The 16,293-nt window shown below is 47.2% G+C and overlaps 1 protein-coding gene across 4 annotated transcripts in view; it reads right to left on the bottom strand.

The window, feature by feature from the left end:
- The window catches only part of NTRK3 (neurotrophic receptor tyrosine kinase 3), a gene marked incomplete at both ends in the record, with an annotated part of 190,721 nt that overhangs the window by 115,186 nt on the left and 59,242 nt on the right, over positions 1–16,293 (bottom strand). For all 4 annotated transcript variants that reach the window (XM_084293285.1, XM_084293283.1, XM_084293284.1 and 1 more), the window contains 2 exons: positions 14,073–14,175; positions 15,928–15,998. In XM_084293285.1, coding sequence (XP_084149411.1) covers positions 14,073–14,175; positions 15,928–15,998 — 174 coding nt within the window. The remainder of the gene's footprint in view (positions 1–14,072; positions 14,176–15,927; positions 15,999–16,293) is intronic.

The raw sequence follows: 16,293 nt of genomic DNA, 5'->3' as shown, positions 1-16,293 counted from the left end.
CTCCACACTAATAAGGCCACAAAGCGGGCACATTAGCAGGCAGCAGCGCCCCGCTTTGAAATCTGCCTCCCCTCCCGTCTCCAACAGAGACTAAGGAGTGAAGATGTAGTCCCCGGGAAGCTTGCCACTGTGTTCTGACTTTTCAGGGTGCGACGCTTTTTATTTAGGCTTTTCAGGTGGCAGTTCAAAGGAGAAGACATTAACCCCTTGTTCTGCACCCCAGCCTGCTGCAGGAGGATCCCATGGCATCACCTGCCTGGCTGCCACACGGAGCTGAATTTGGATCGATAAAAAACTAGCATAACGAAATTTCAATTGAAAGAATAAACACCATGCACATAGGCAGGGATATGTGGGCTTGAACATACATACCCACAGATAAATGCACACCTCTCAGATGATGCTATCAAACGCATTACTCCCCAAATCCCTGCAGAGCAGCAGACCATCTCCAAAGTCATATTAGTGCAGAGATAATGCAATCCCATTACCCAGGCTCCCTCTCCCTCTCTCCATTTCGATGTTGATGTTTGCTCTCTTAATTTTAAACACCAGCCATGTATCTTGTGGCCCAGCCTGGGACCGCTTTGCTCAAGTGGCAGTAAACACGTAGCTTAATTCACTCGTTCTCCAGGAAAAAAAAAAAAAAAAAAAAAGCTTTTCCCGCATGAAATACACACGCCCGCCAGCACGATGATCGAGGCAGGGCGCTGAAAGCTGCTGGAACTAACTCGGGCTTGGGGAGCAAGCAGACCACGCAGGGCTGCAAGCGGAAAATCTGTACACGGCGCACTTGTCAGGGCTAAAATATGCAGGTGGTCTGTAGCGGGGAGAACTGCAAACAGCTCACCTTGCAGTGTCAGGGGGCATTCGCTAATTCCCCAGGAGGGTGACAGGGTCACGGAGAGAAAAGCTGGCGGAGAAGTCTTTAGGGAGCCAGCCCCTGAGGTCACAGCATGCAAACCTCTTGGAAACCTGGCTCTGCTGCTCCGCTCCGAACTCTGAATCACTGCCGTGCTGGACACCTTCCTCCTCCGCCCTCCCCAAACTTCTCCAACCACTCTAAATCCGCCTGAAGTTCAGGCCATTACTCTCTGTCTATTCACCTCCTGAAAACATCTCTAATCTGCCTTTTGCTGCCTGCGGAAGGCTGTGATAATGTATCCTCCTTCGCAGCTCATCTTTTCCAGCTGACACGATAATAAAAAGTTTAATAATAACAAGCTCCAACAAAGAGCACAGTGAAAGAGTGCAGGAAGCACTTCTCATCGGTAGATGCTGGAGAGATCTGCCAGAAACATATACCCCTAAAGATGCTTAGCATGCACTTAGACTTGTCCCAAAACCTGTGTTTGCCCCTTCAGAGAGCTGAACAAATGGCACGAGGATGGTCAACACTTGCTCCCTGAGCCTGAGGAGAGTGTTTCAGGATGCTTTCACCCTAGGTGTGCACCACTGTCTGCATGAGCAGCTTCCACACTAGGGTCAGAGCAGGAGGCACCACCACCCTTCTGGCAGCACAGTCGGGTTGCGCCCACCCCAGTTTCTGTGTCTTGGGCATACAGACCCAGAAATTGCAGCCACTCTCTATGCATCTTCCACAGGCAGCTTGAGACCCCTGGATCTTTAAGCGAAGCCCCATGAAGGGCTGCTTTAACCACGCCTGACTGCCATCCCCTGGCTCACTCCCCGGTCGGTGGTGAGAGATGTGCAGCTTCAAATGCTTCTGCATTTGCCTAACAAGAAACCCGCCCCTCCTGGATGGCAGAGGAGGCAGCCTGCACTGAACAGTCTCATTAAGCCTCTGCAAAAGCTATTTCAGCATCAAACCGCTGTGTGCGAATTAACCAAGACAGACTTGCTAGCAAAGGGTAAATGAAAACCCAGCCCAGGAACGCTAACAGTCTGCGAGGCAGCCTTTCTGTTTGCATGGCCCCTGGCCCCTACATGCTCCAGATGGCTCGCTTGCTCGTGGTCACAGCAGGGAGCCTGTCTGTCCCCAGGCTTGTCTCAGTCCCAGTCTTCACACTTACACCATACAAAGTTGCTCACTTTGAGTGACTGTGAGTAAACCCTTTTTCTCTCATTAATAAACCATTTTAAGTCCCCTCCCATACTCCCATCATGTATACCTCAACACTTGTTAAACATTAAACCCAGGATTGCCAAGGGATGTTGCAGGAATTACAGTAGGATTTGTCCATTAATTCCCTTCAATACTTCCTAAACTCCCACACTTAGAGAAACGCTGGCACGTGCGTCCTTCTCAACAGGTAACTGCTAATGAAATCCTCCAGCAACAGAGCTCAGCCCGTCGGGTAGGAGGACACCCGGGATGTTCTGCTGAGCTGGTGGGGCTTGAGGCTGCGAGCACACTGACGAAAGCTGGAGCAGAGGCACGTCAGCGGGTCCTCACGCCTCCAGCAGCTCTCATACAGCATCCACCCACCCCACAGCCTGCGTTTCCTGCATCCACAGCACGAGAAATGGCACAACTGCAGCGTCATCTGTGCACGCGACATGCCCCAGAAATGGGGATAAGCCACCTTGAGCAGATGAGGAATGCTCATTTTGTTATCCTCTAGGAGCCAATATTTACTAGCAACACTTCCCCCAGCCCACACCTTCCAGGAGATTATGTCTTAATATCCTGAGGACTTTCTTCGGTACCACGATGTGTCTGACCCCCCTGTGCCTCAACAGCTGCAGCACAAGGCAAAAACAGAGGCAGCAGCCTGCAGTGCTGCTGCTCACTCAAAACACGCTGAACAGCAGAGAACGATTACATTTATGTTTCCATATCCTAAACTTCACTCTATCAGCACTGCAGGAAGATGCTCACACGCCTCTGTTGAACCTGCCCTGAGCAGGATGGAGGCAGGAGGTTAACAACCAAGGGCTGCCACCCGGCTGCCCCTGAGAGCAGCACGAGTGCTAGGATGGCCTTTGACTGGCAAGGAGATGGGTTTGTGTGTTCTGCTTTGTTTTTGCTGTTACTTGATTGAGACAGTCCGATGTACCTCCTCAATAATTTAAGCTGACAGAGCTGTGTTTGACTCTGTGTTAACCAAACCTCTTTGTCTAGGCAGCATCCTAGAAGCATCCATCAGAACAAAGTATCCAGACCTGCTATTTAAGGACAAACAAATGAAACTAAAATTCAATGGCCGGCTCTCCATCTCCCACACCACTAACCAAAATGGGAAACCATTGCTACTTCTCTCTGATCTTCCCAATCCACACCCCCAAACAGACCCAAACACCGGCCTTCCCTCCTTCTCCACCACTCAGGACAGCCTGAGTCCACTTAGGGAATCATTAGCGTGAATCCCAGCCAAGATTATTTATCCTTAAAGAACCTTCCCGACAGCAAATCTCGCTCCAGCCCAGCTCTGCAGCTCAGCGCAGACAAATAGGCACTTAGTGCCAGCTGCTCACAGCCCCACAAAACCTCTCCCTACCTTTATTCCCCTGGGATGCCTGCACAAACTCGCACGCAACACACACGCGCTCCCCACACACAAAGCACTCAAATCTGGGTTTCTCCTCTCCATACCTGATTTGTTCAGAGTGACACGAAGCCTCAAAACGCATGCATTAGTCTGACAAGAAAGCGCCTGGGCTGCTGCGTCGCCTCACCCCTTGTCCTTCCACGTCCTCATTTGTTCTCATTTTTGGCCACGAGCTTCACGAGGAGATGCCTTTGTGTCTTCGCACACATTATAAAGTGTTGTGGTGTCTAAAACACTCTGTAGATAGTGCTAGTGGTGCAGGGGAGCGTAAAGTTTTCAGAAGACAGGCATACTGTGGGAGAGATCTCTAATGGTAAGGCCTGATGCAGTGAAAATACATGGTTTTATGATTGGTTGAAAACCAGGATTCATCCTCAAAACAGTGTCAGGCAGCTCACAGCCTCCCTGCCTGCCTCCAGAGCAGGGTCTGAAGTCTGGTATCAAAGAAGGCTGCAGCACTGCTGGTCAGTGGAGCCAGCAGGAGTTTGAACTGAGGAATCCTCTGCAAAAAGAGAGCTTACACAGCTTTCTGCAGGCTGCAGGCTAGCTGCTAAATAAATGCTTGTGCTGGTCTCATCCAAATACTAAAGGAAAAAAAAAAAAAAAAAAAACAATGTCTGGCATGCATTCAAAGGCCCAGTAGCACGTCAGTAAAAAGACTCAATTGACGAAAATGTAATAGCACCTTTCCTCTTTTAACAAAAATAAAGCAGAAACTCATTGCTTTTTTGGCAGACGAACAAAAAGCCTACCCATACAACCGGTCCCAAAACCACAGGCTGAAACCCTGACAAAGCTTTGGCAGAAGTGCACCCGAGTGAGACGTCCTTTTCTGAAGTGTCCCTCCACCAAACGCAGGCTTCAGCCTCTCTTTTTGGATGCATTGAAGAGGAAACCACTTTTTTTTTGGTGTGACGTTATCGCATAGCAACTCCAGCAGAAGTTAAATCGATGCCTTTCCCCACACATCTCAAAAGGTAGGAAGGTGCCCTCCTTTGCCCTTTCGACATCAGTATTAATACGCCAGGGTAGAATACACGTGCTCTGCTGATGAGGGGTTTTGGCACATGCTGACATCCCATTAACTCCAATATCACGCTAATAGACAGTAGCAGCCAAGAAGCGTTACTTGAAATCTTTAAGCAGAGAGAATAAGCCCAAATCACTCCTAAATATACCAGCAGCATAATAAACTTGGTTAGGGGCAGAAAAAAAAAGGCAAGAAACAACCAACACATAGTGAGGACCATATGTTTTGCTCTTTAGAATTAAATGACAACATATAAAAGGGGGGAAAAAATCTAAAATCCAGCTGTCCCGAAGCAGCAGATTAGAAGGGGAATTCTGCAGACAGCCACATCTAATTGCAATTTCTATCATGACGCTTCAGATGAAGAGAGACTGAGAGCAAATAGGAGACAGATGAATTAATACTCTTAAAAAGAAAAAAAAAAAAAAAAAAAAAGAAAAAAGAAATAATGGTTAAAGTAACTAAGCAAAGTCCTACTGCAAAAATCAACAGTATTTCCTCTCCTGGTCCCACACCATAGGGACGAACCTGCAGCAGTCTATAGCAGGATACTCAGCAAAAGCACTCAGCAGCCCAAAAGGCATAAAGCGTTATTACCAGATGTTGCTACCGATTTAATTCCGAGCAGAGAAGCTCGTTGACAAGGCAGGCGTACAGTAAATCAGTAGAGAAGTTTCCCGTTTTATACGTGCATGTGTGCGCATATGCACACAACTTGCATTTGTTCTCATGGCTGCCGTGCAGAAGAAATTAAGAAGTCTAACTTTGAAATTTATAGTAAAACATCAAAGGAAATATTAAGAAAAAAAATTATTTAAGAGCCTAAATGATAGCAGGATTGAGAGGATGAAGCAGTTGGTCTATAAAAACAAATCACGCTGAACTACCTCCACAGCCTTATTTTCTCCTGATTGAATTACAAAATTAGTCAATGAAGCCTGCAATATATTTGGGCTTAGTAAAATATTTGATAGCATCTCAGGAAAAAAAAAAAAAAAAAAAACCCTTACTTGAAAAATTAATTTAAATTGGCTTGGATATGAGCTCTGCCATACACCAGTGTTAATATTAACAGTAAATTTTGCTTTCTCAGCTAGAGGCGGTCTCGGTGCCCACAAAACCTCCCCAACACACAGGGTGAAGGGCAGAGGGTGGGGTGAATGCAGAGTGAGGGGCTGCAAAAACGGGGCATGGGTACAGCAAGGGTTCTGCTGGGGAGCCTCGCCACCAGGGTTGGTGTCACGTCTGGTTGTATCCGGTATCTTTAGTAATTCTTTGGAAATGAAACATATCCTGTGAATTAGCTAAGCTGTGTATATGTGTCATTTTGAGGGTGGGGGTGCGAGCTGCATAATTGCTGAAAGCACCCACTGATGGGGGCAGCAAACTGTGCAGCAAGGAGGATTCCTGCCATTGCTCTGCTGCTTGCCCACCAACCGAGTGGCACTGCAGGTACAGAAATGACATAGGCAGCACATCCCTGAGCCAGTGCACTCAGCCACAAGTAAGAAAACAAAGACCAAAACTTCAAAAACATTAAAGAAAACCAAATTTTGATGCTGGAGACCTCACCCTGAGGGCTCCTGCATGCATCAGCCCCATACCCACAAGCTTCACCTGTGCAACAAGTGATGCTCACGCCAAGCCACCTCTCCTGAATCTGGCCCCAGAGCATCCTCAGCAACCAGCACAGAGCAGTCCAAGCCCACACACAGCGGGATGTTGCATTTCACATGGCTGCCTCACAGCTCCCAGCAGCCAGCCAGACAAGACAGCAAAACCACCATGCCCAGGCATCCCCAAGCCACTGCAGGCTCCCCGCACAGGGAGAAGCACGAGAACCTACTGAAAATCCAAATGGAAAAAAAAAAAATCGATTAAGGAAACTGAATATTGATCCTAGGCTGTTGTTGCCTAAAAATCATGGGGTTTTTCTTTCCTTTTTGCACTATCAGACATTTCTCCTTCGTGAAAAAATCATAGCTTAATAGGTTGGACCACGCTGATTATCACACCCTGCAACAATGAGGAAAAGACCGCATTGTTGTTAGGAGCACTTTGAAGGAAGAAATTCTCTGCTTGTTGGCACAGACCTGGTAATTGTGGGAAGTTCCTGCTCTGCTTTCCTTTCCCCAGATCAGGACTGAAGCCCCGTGGGAGCACGACAACCCCTGGGTCAGATCCAGGAGCATCCCTGCTGGCTCCCTGCCTTTAAATAAAAGCCACCAGCGGGTGCAGAGGTGCCGAGGGGCTCCCAAGCAGGAGCACGGTTGCAAGGAGAAGGGGCAGAAATCAGCCCAGGGGGACGGATCTCCGCAGCACATCTCAGCCCAAGGACAGCAGCAGCTTCACCTGCCTCCCAAGCACTGGCTCCACTTAGCGTAATGATTATTAAGCCCTGTCAGCAGATATGAAACCAATGGATGCCGCTCCACAGGCAGGCGCTTAGAAAGCCGCCGAGACGCCCCTGCTTACAGGTTTTCGTTATCCATCTGGAAAATTGCAGATGTCACAAGAGCTTTTAGAGCATCAAGATGAAATCGTCTTGTCAGCAGCAAAAAGGGGCCGGTTCCCTCGCGCCGATCCCAGCAGCTGCCTCGGTGCTGCAGGCTGTCACTGGTGCTGCGGCAGGACACCGATCCTGCTGGTGCCACCGAGCTCCTGCCCCCCAAATCTCACACTACAGGAAAGCAGGGTGAAGGAAAACAGTATTTTTCCCCTTGTACTTATTCAAAGCCTCTTTGCTGCTGATTGCATGAGGCTGGGAAAAACTTGCAGCTTGCTGGGGACGAAGCATGTGCTTGGTTACAGAAGATAGTGATGCAGGGTCCTGGCACCGGCTCCTCTTGTAGGTGATTCAGGTCAAACGAGAAGCAAGCCAAAGAGCTTTTAATCCAAAATCCGTGTAGATCCATCCATTCTCTCTGCCACAATTGTATGGTTTTGTCAACTTCTGTGGCTTTGGAAGCTGCTAAACTGCTTTGGCTCAGGTGGCTTCGAAGGCAGGTGTTACAAACCCACATTGCCAAAAGCTGCTCCTCTCAACAGGACTCTGGTCAAAACCAACTTTTTCCCTTTCCGCAGGAAAACCTCTCACTGGTCACAAGGCGAGGTCTTTCAGCAGGATCAGACGGCACCCAGCAAAGCCACAAATCCACCCCAGCACCAGCACATGTAGGGTGCTTGGCTGCAGAGCAACAGGCCAGATGAACCAGGGCCTTCAGGCATGGCTGGTGATTCTTGCAGGCACTGGGCAAAGCAAAGAAAATGAAGAAAAACTGCTCTGTAGCTAGTGGGAGCCAACAGATCGGGGCAGCAATGGAGCCACGAGATGCAGAAGATGACCATGATGAACACCAGACGACCACCATGATGAACACCAGCTCCAGGCTCTTCTCACACCTCAGGTCTGGGATCAGAGGGGAAATCCTGCAGCTGCTGCCCTCCTGAGCACTCTGAAGGCTGATGATCCACCACGGGGCTCCAGGGCCAGCAGCATCTGGGCACGGAGCAAGCGAAGGTGTCCACAAAAGGTCAGGGAAAAGAGCTTGTGGGAACTTAACAAGAAAGAGGCTCAGGGCTTCCTGGGTCATAGAAAACTGCTGAGCTGATTTTTTTTTTTTTTTAAACTGCTTTTAGTAGCTGCCTGAAATAGATATTTTGGTTTTGTAAAAGTAACTGAAATAGATGCTAGCTGATGGTTGGTCAGCACACTTTACAATTCCTTTACAAATAGGTTATTAGTGCTTCTGGGAGTGGGAATAACTCTTATTTCTAGGTCTAAATAATTGCTGACCTTCTAATTTCTGCTGAAGGCTTTTTAGTGCATCTCCCCAGCCCCCGTCAAGGGTGATTCCCTGCTCCTGCAGGCAGCACCAACCCATCTTCCAAAGCCTCCACCAGAATAACAAAACCTAGGAAATGGGCTGTGAGTACTGACTGCAGGCAGGAGAGCCTTGGTTGAGACGAGATGCAGGAGCCTTGTCACAGCCCCCTGGGGAGGTGGCATCTCTCCAAGGTTTGTCGAGGAGCCCAGGGCCATCATGACACAGCTGCACCAGTTACCAGAGGCACGCTGAGCAGACCAAGGCACCTACTGGCTGGGGAGAGCTTCATGCTTTATCACCTTGAAGCCACCAAATAAATAAATAAATAGCACAGCTTGCACTTCAGCAGAGAATAAACAGGCATTTATAGAAAGAAGCCCCAGTGAAACCACATGCCCTTTCAATCCACTTCCCAGGCAAATAAAACCAAGCAATATTGAGTGCAAGAAGTACATCAAGGGGCTTTTAAAACAAATAGGAGAGATACCAACAAGGAAAGGCTCCAACCTGAGACAAGTCCATGGGGTTGCTCTGCTTGCACACTTCGGGGGGGGGCGAGGAGCTCTGGTTGCACAACCAGGGTCACAGAAAGCAACAGCAATTGGTTCCAATTTCCAGTTCATTTGCATGGCTCAGTGTGCATGCCTAAGCTACCATGGTTATACACGACTTTTAATGTATGGTTGCTTCTCTCCCAGTTCTGTGCTGGCACTACTTTGTTCTTCCTTCCTCCTCCTGCTACATGACAGGAGGATGCTCTCCCAGGAGGTTGAAATGAAAGGCGCCCGACCACAGACTTCCAAGCACCTAACCCTTAAAGTCGAGCCTCTTTGAGCTGCACAGCATTTTCATTCCTATACAGCTGCAAACTAATAATCAGAGAAAAACAACTAGTGCGTGATTATCGCCGGACTCGGCCAAGGCAATGCAGGTCAGCATTAAGCCTCATCTGAAAGGTAGGTCATGTCTCTTGTATATTTTTTTTCCTCCCTCTTCAAAGCTGCAGCGATAATTGCATGCCGAAGGAGGAAAGCAAAAAAAAAATAGAAACAAAAAAACAAATCAACAAAAGCAAAAAGCCAAGCATCCGATATATCTTTGCAGGAGCAGGTCCTCTTGAATCAGAACCCTGGAATTGTTCTGCAATCGACTCAGCGGACAGTTACCATCTGTTTATGGAAAAAAATGTTAATAACCCCCAATCATAATCAAATAGGCAACCACTTTACTTTAAGTACCTATTAACTAATGCTAAATTACAATGGAACAGCTCTGCAAGTACTTCTGACATCCACATGCACATCAGCAGTGCCAGCACTTTGATCAGGGCTATTAGAACAGATACCGAGTGAACCAAGCACGATGCGATTCCTGAAACATCACACAAAGTGTGGGCAGTGTTTATTTACTGGTCTTTCTTTTCTCCCCCTACTTCCTTCTTGTTGGTTTTATTTTTTTTTTTTTTTCAGAAAAAATACGTAGATGCACTTGCACAGACGTACACACCACCGACCACAGCAGACCCCATGAAAGCCCCTTCCCATGTGATTTGTTTTTCTGTCCCAGGATGAGCGTCTATAATAGATTCCCTGGTGCCCAGGAAGGCTCAAGGTATTTCCATCAGCGGAGCATCACCCGAGTGGTCATTCTTTATTCAGCTCCTTATTTCCATGGTGCCTGTAAAAATTAGATTTCTAAATTCTTCCTCCCTCTCCTCTGGGTGGAAGGGGCCAGCAGATCTAAAAACTGCTACAGACAAAGAGGAAAAAGCAGGAGAGCTGCACGCACACTTGCACGTGCAGACACAGTGTGAACACACCTTATTTCTTCAGGAAATCAGATTAAAAAAAAAATATATTCTTTGCTATCTGTAACAACTCTGAACCATTAGCTAGCACCGCCTCCACCAAGGAGGAAACCTCATTTAGGAAATATAAGAAGTTTTTAATCACAGAGCCTGGAAAACAGTTCATCTCAGCAAAACAAGTACTCTCATCTCTGGATTTTTTTTCTAGCTTCTTTCTCTCCATCTCTCTGCAAACACTTTTTTTTAAAAAAAAAAAAAAAAAAAAGAAAAAAGGTTTTGCAGCACCAGGAATACATCACACAAATATGCATGAGCACACTCTCTTTATCCCTAGATACTTGCAAATGTAACAGGAAATAGGCAAAAGCAGCGTATATTTTAGTCCATCAACCTAAGCATTTATATGGCCTCCATCACTGTGCCATCCGAACATTTTGTTAGTCCCAGGACTTCTCTCTGCCGTTGTTATTGTTTTATGAAATTTCATTTTTGTTAGTCCCAGGACTTGCGTGTGGCTTTTTTTATTGTATTATGAAATTTCATTTCCTGTCATCTGCTGGGGTGCTATTTCAACGGGAAGACTTGGGTTTATGAGGCTCCCGCTTACAAGGCTGACCCCAAAAGGTGAGGCGTAAAACCTTCCAGTGGGAGCTCCGGACATGGAGATGGAGAAACAGTGAGCGAGTGCAGGATGTTGCTGGGCTCCTTCCTCCCAGCTCTTTCACAAGAGAAGCTTCGTGTGCCCCTCTCCTGCCACCTTCACCACCCCACCAGGTGGTCCCAAGCCCCCTTGCCTACAGGAGCCGCTTCACCCATCCCTATCCATGGGATGTAGGCAGTGGGCTCTGAGGGCATGCTACGAGCCAGAAGGGGATGACCACGGGCACACCATCCTCTCCCTGTCCTCCTCCAGCACATGTGCCCTGAAACAGTGATCTCCTTTTTCCACCTAACAGACCAGCCCAGGGATGCTCGCCAACCTCACGGGGTCTCCAGCCCATTAGCCCAAGCACACCTCTCTCAGCAGGCCACAAACCATCTGCTGAACATTCGGCGATGCAGAAGGGAAAAGATGTGCTCAGAGAGGCTCATGAGCTACTTTGGGTAACGTGTCCAACACGAGCACACGATGTTCTGCGTCCCTGACAAAAACAACAGGGAAAAACCTGCTCCTGCAGGCCTGCCAAGCTGGGATTTCAACAACAAGTGGCAATGTATCAGCTGGCTGGGAACAGCTCCTGATTCAGGGAGTGATGCACTTTCCCACAGAGACTCGGGGTTTGGTGTTTTCTGTTTTTTTTCTCTTAATCCGTGATAACATGTTGGATGCCACACATGATGGCTCCTGCCCAGGAATTAATGGGTAACGAGTGACCCAGAGGAAAATGCCAGCTAAAAGAAGTGTCCAGTACGAGGTGTCACAATAAGGTAGGACCTGTACACAAGACCCTGGGAGAAGAGCTCAGGACCACTCAGTAAAGTCATCTGATGGTTTGATAGGATCACAGAAAGGTTTGGGTGGGAAAAGACCTTAAAGACCATCCAGTTCCAAACCCCTGCCATGGAAAGGAAAAACAAGATTCTAGACTCATGAACTGGTTGGCCAGCGAGGAAAGAAAGTTAGAAAGAAACTACATTTTTTAGAAATTACATTCAGGAAAAAGCAGAGGGGACCATGACATTTGTTGAGGGGGTGAGAACTCAATTGGCTGCCAGGGCATGCCACAGCCAGAACACTGCCAAATATCTCAGCCACTGCAAGGCAATGGAAGAGTGGCATGCATGGTGTGGATGAAATGCTGAGGTTTGCTAGAAAGTTTGTTGCAAGGGAGGAAGATGCAGGCTAGAGATGTAAAGCCTTGTGGCATGGCAGTTGACATTGGCCCCATAGCAAAAGAAAAAGGCAGAAACAACACTTGAAAAAAAGCAGAAGGATCAGAGGAGGTAAAGCCATCTGTGAGGAAGACTGCTCACAGGCCAGGAGGATCTGCAGCCTCCAGCAGGGAGCAGAGTTTAGGTGGTATGATTAGGCTGCCTTAGCTTAGAGAAACAGATAACAAATTAAACACATCTTTAAAACCACAGAGATATCTCTGTAATGAGTCGCAGGTGCCATAGGCATCAGGAACGTCATCAATAAAACTTTTAGGAACTCTGCAGAGCTGTGGCTTCACATCAGAGATGAAGAAATACAGCCTAATGAAGAGGAAAAGAGGCTTTTCTGGTTAAATGTGTTGTGTTTTTTTTTCCTCACAAGAACTGCAACACACAGGTCCATCACAGCACACCTCTGGTTTCTGGAAACACAGCACACCCACTAACATGCATAGCCAAGCACCTCTGAACAAGTACCACATCTGTTCACGCAGACCGGTTATTCGCATCATGTTCACTCCTCTTTGCTTGTTCCATTCGGGTCAGAAGTTATTTTCCCTTTTCATATTTGTATCCCTCAGCCCCATCAGTGGCAAATGCCCAAACGCTTTAGAAGTGTTCTGACAAATCCCACCAGAAGGCACATAACATCATCTCAGTTCTACAGATGGGGAATTAGAGCAGAGGCAGAGGTTAAGACAGCTAATTGACTACGGACACTGAGTCAGGCAGCAGAAGAGCTGGGAATGGATCCCAGGAACCATGTCTTCCATTCCTTTACTCCACCCACCAGTCAGTACACCCTACCAGATGGTTCCTATCATTGGACATATGGACTAAATATTGCTAAGTTGGTGTAGAAGATTTGCTATTTAATTAAAGTCCTGTCTTCCATCTCCATAGGATGCATAGGGGAAACTCCAGCCAGAATCCCATCTGGACCCACTCAGGATACGTCTCCTTAAAGCAAACAAAGCTCCAGGCAAGCACGAGAAACATTTCCAAACCTGTCAACCTGCCCTACAACGCAGACACCAGCAAGGCCAGGCAGCAGGCTGCGACTCGGGAGCCTTGGCAGCAGCTCATGTTTGCCAAAGCCTAGCTTCAAAACAGCCCCTGCGTGAGCCACCGGCTGGGCTGGGAGGGCTCTGTCATGTGAAGGCTCCTCCTGCCTCCAGCGGGCACCACCAACGCTCCCACCTGGAGGCAGTGGGACGGTCACAGAAATCAGCTGGTAGCCAGTCATCGGCTTCCTTCTGCCACTAGCACCAGCACCACACAGCAAAACGACACGGCTGCTAGCAGGAGTGAGAGGCCAGCTCTGCACAGCAAGTAGTAGAGGCCAAAGTTACTTGAAAAAAACTCCTAAGTGGTTATTTTTAAGCAAACAAGGAAAGTTTCCAACAGAGAGACAACAGAAAGACCTTCTACATCACTGTAAGGCAGGCCAGCATTTGTTTTCCTGACACAGACCTTACAAATTTATAGCAGCACCTTGGTCCCCACTTGCAATCAGGCAGAGAATTGATGCACCCGTTTTTTCTAGAAGAAAACAAAATAATTTCACATCCTTCTGTTCCCCCTCCACACCCTGCCCTCTCTGCCCAGTACAACCAGAGGGAAAACCTTTCATCAGGGCCACAGAAAGAGACTTCATCCAAGCACATCCTCCTCTGAGAGCATCTCCATTAGCAAGTGGCTGCCAGGAGCAGCCAATGTCCTTCTGGACAGTCCATGGGTTCAGTTCGGCACAAAGAAAACACGCTGCCCAACATTAATACACGTGCACACACTTCTGAACAAGCCACAGTGCATACAGAGAACCACCAGCCCATATAACTCCACTGCTCTCTTGACAAAAGAAGAGGGCTGAACAACATGCTTGGGGCAATATCCTCTTTAGAAGGTTTGCACCGATATCGACAACATAGGAATAAAGCCACAACACCTTTCCATGGGCGCTATAAGGACCTGGCAATCCTGGAAGGTGCCTCCTGCTCGAGGAAAGAGACTGCACGTACCTTTCATCCCAAACTTGGACCGCCGGCCATACTTGTTGATCATAATAAAGAGGACCACCAAGAGGACACAAGCAAAAGCCGCCAGCCCAACCGCTATGGAAACCTGGAAGGAAAAACCTGGAGTCAAGGCAGTGGAACTGGGGAGAGTAGACTGGATGTAGAGGTGCCTCCCTGTCTGTCTGTAGGCTCATACCATCTGCTGCAGCCCCACAGGCATCAGCTGTGGAGGAAAATACAACAAAAAGAGAGCCCTGATACAAACTGGAAGCATCATGGGCTGCTCGGGACCCCTTTGTCAGCAGTGCTGGTCTGGCACCAGTTCTCCCAAGCCTCTCACCCCATGTACCTGCAGGGGAGGAGGACCTCTGCTCCAGTGCCTGGCCTCTCCCCTCACCATACATCATGAGCTGTCGTTTGGAGTGTCCCTATCGGGCCTTGGTGTCACAATGCTAAAGCTATACTGACCTCAGCTTGGAATATGCAGGAGCAGCAGAATATTTAGAGCAATTCTCTCCATCCAGCCATCCCTCAGGACAAAGAACAGGGGGCAAAAAACATAACCACAAAAAAGAGAACAGAAGAAAACAAGAACAACCTCCCCCCTCAAAAAAAAAAAAAAAAAAAAAAAAAAAAACTACTTTTTTTCCCCTAAAGCCTCCAACGTTTCCTTATTTATTCTAATTTTTAGTGGTAAATATTTATGCTATAGCAATGTCCAAAGTCCTTCACTGGAACTGTGGTTCCAGTGTGTCAGTGAACAAGCAGAGAAAAGAAAACCTCCCTGCCCTACAGGGTTTACCAACTCGGGCTTATTTTAATATTTATGAATATTTATTGCTTCAAGTCTTTGCTTGAGATGCTTTCATTACATTGATGTAAACAACAATTTCTTTGGCATTTGGCCAATTGTTCTCCTGTACTGCGTCTTGCATTGCATTTAAACTTCACTTCATTTTACAAAACTGTCTACTCTAATAGAAAATGTATCATTTAACCAAAAAAGTTATTTTATTGTGCAACATTTTTCCCTGCCCTTGATACATCAGCTAAGATATTTTTAAATTTTTCATTTTACCACACATTATTTTCATCCCCCAGATTGTTTTCTCTGCTTTATATTTAATAATCAGCGCACATTATTACCCTGATCCCACTGTTCAAAGCTTCCACTTCAGCTATAGGAGCGTTTCAGTTGGATGAGAACTGAAACCAAGGGGAATTGTGTTTTGCTCATTCTGTTAACACTTCGTGGATTTCAATATCTTAAAACTTTCATATAGCTAGAACAATTATATAATGTGTTTTTTTCCAAACTTGTACACCTTTTTATTTTTTTTTTCCTCTACCTGGATTCTGTAAAAGAAAGACAATGGTGAGATCTGATAAGCCATGGGTTTTCTTTCCTTTTTATTTTTGGCGTACCCTACAGAGCAGGAGGGAGGGCAAACTGGCATTGACAAATTTAAACCAAGCTAAATCCGAGTCCCTCACAGGGCTAGACTTAACAGTTCGATAATAGTATGAAACACACGGCCGGCTGTTTGTTTGTTCTCTGGGTGCTACTTTCTCAGAGCACGAATTTCTGACCTGCCAGCAGCAGCTTCACAGGATGCCTGATTTTCAAAGGGCTGCCTGGTTCCACACTGCAGACCCAGGAGGCTCACATGGTTCACATCAGAACTTTGCTTGCCCGACACAAGTCATAAAATCCTTCTGATTGTTGGTTGTCTTGAATCACAAAGGAAGAGATTTTGCCTTGCAAACGTCTCAGAACAGCAGAGGTCTGTAAATACTGAGCCGTCATTAATGAGAAATACATGCAGAGCTGTTCTGGTGAGAAGAGGATGGGACTCACCCCAAAAGTGTCCTCCTCTGGTTTGTGGGTCACAGTGATGGGTGGGGTGGGACTCACTTCGTAATCACCGACTGAAACCAAAACACCAAAGAGAGGATTCAGTGAGACTCCCACAGACACTCCAACCTTACAACTGAGAAACACTGGGGTTCCTGGTCCTCTAGGGTGGGTAGCCTCCCACTGAGCCAGCTCCTAGAAATCTACTGGGTTAAGTAGGGCTAAAATATAGCAAGTTCAGCAGAACTTGGTCTAAAGAAACAATTACTTGGATCATTTTGGGAGGGGAAAAAAAAAAAAAAAAAGGAAAAACTACGTGGAGAAAACACAATGGAAATTCAGTCCCACTTCTCATCCTGCTCCATATTA

The sequence above is a fragment of the Netta rufina genome (assembly GCF_964035555.1).
Source record: "Netta rufina genome assembly, chromosome: 11".
Lineage (NCBI taxonomy): Eukaryota > Metazoa > Chordata > Aves > Anseriformes > Anatidae > Netta > Netta rufina.
The sequence above is the reverse complement of the archived record's forward strand: the minus strand, read 5'-3'. Positions and strand labels throughout refer to the sequence as shown.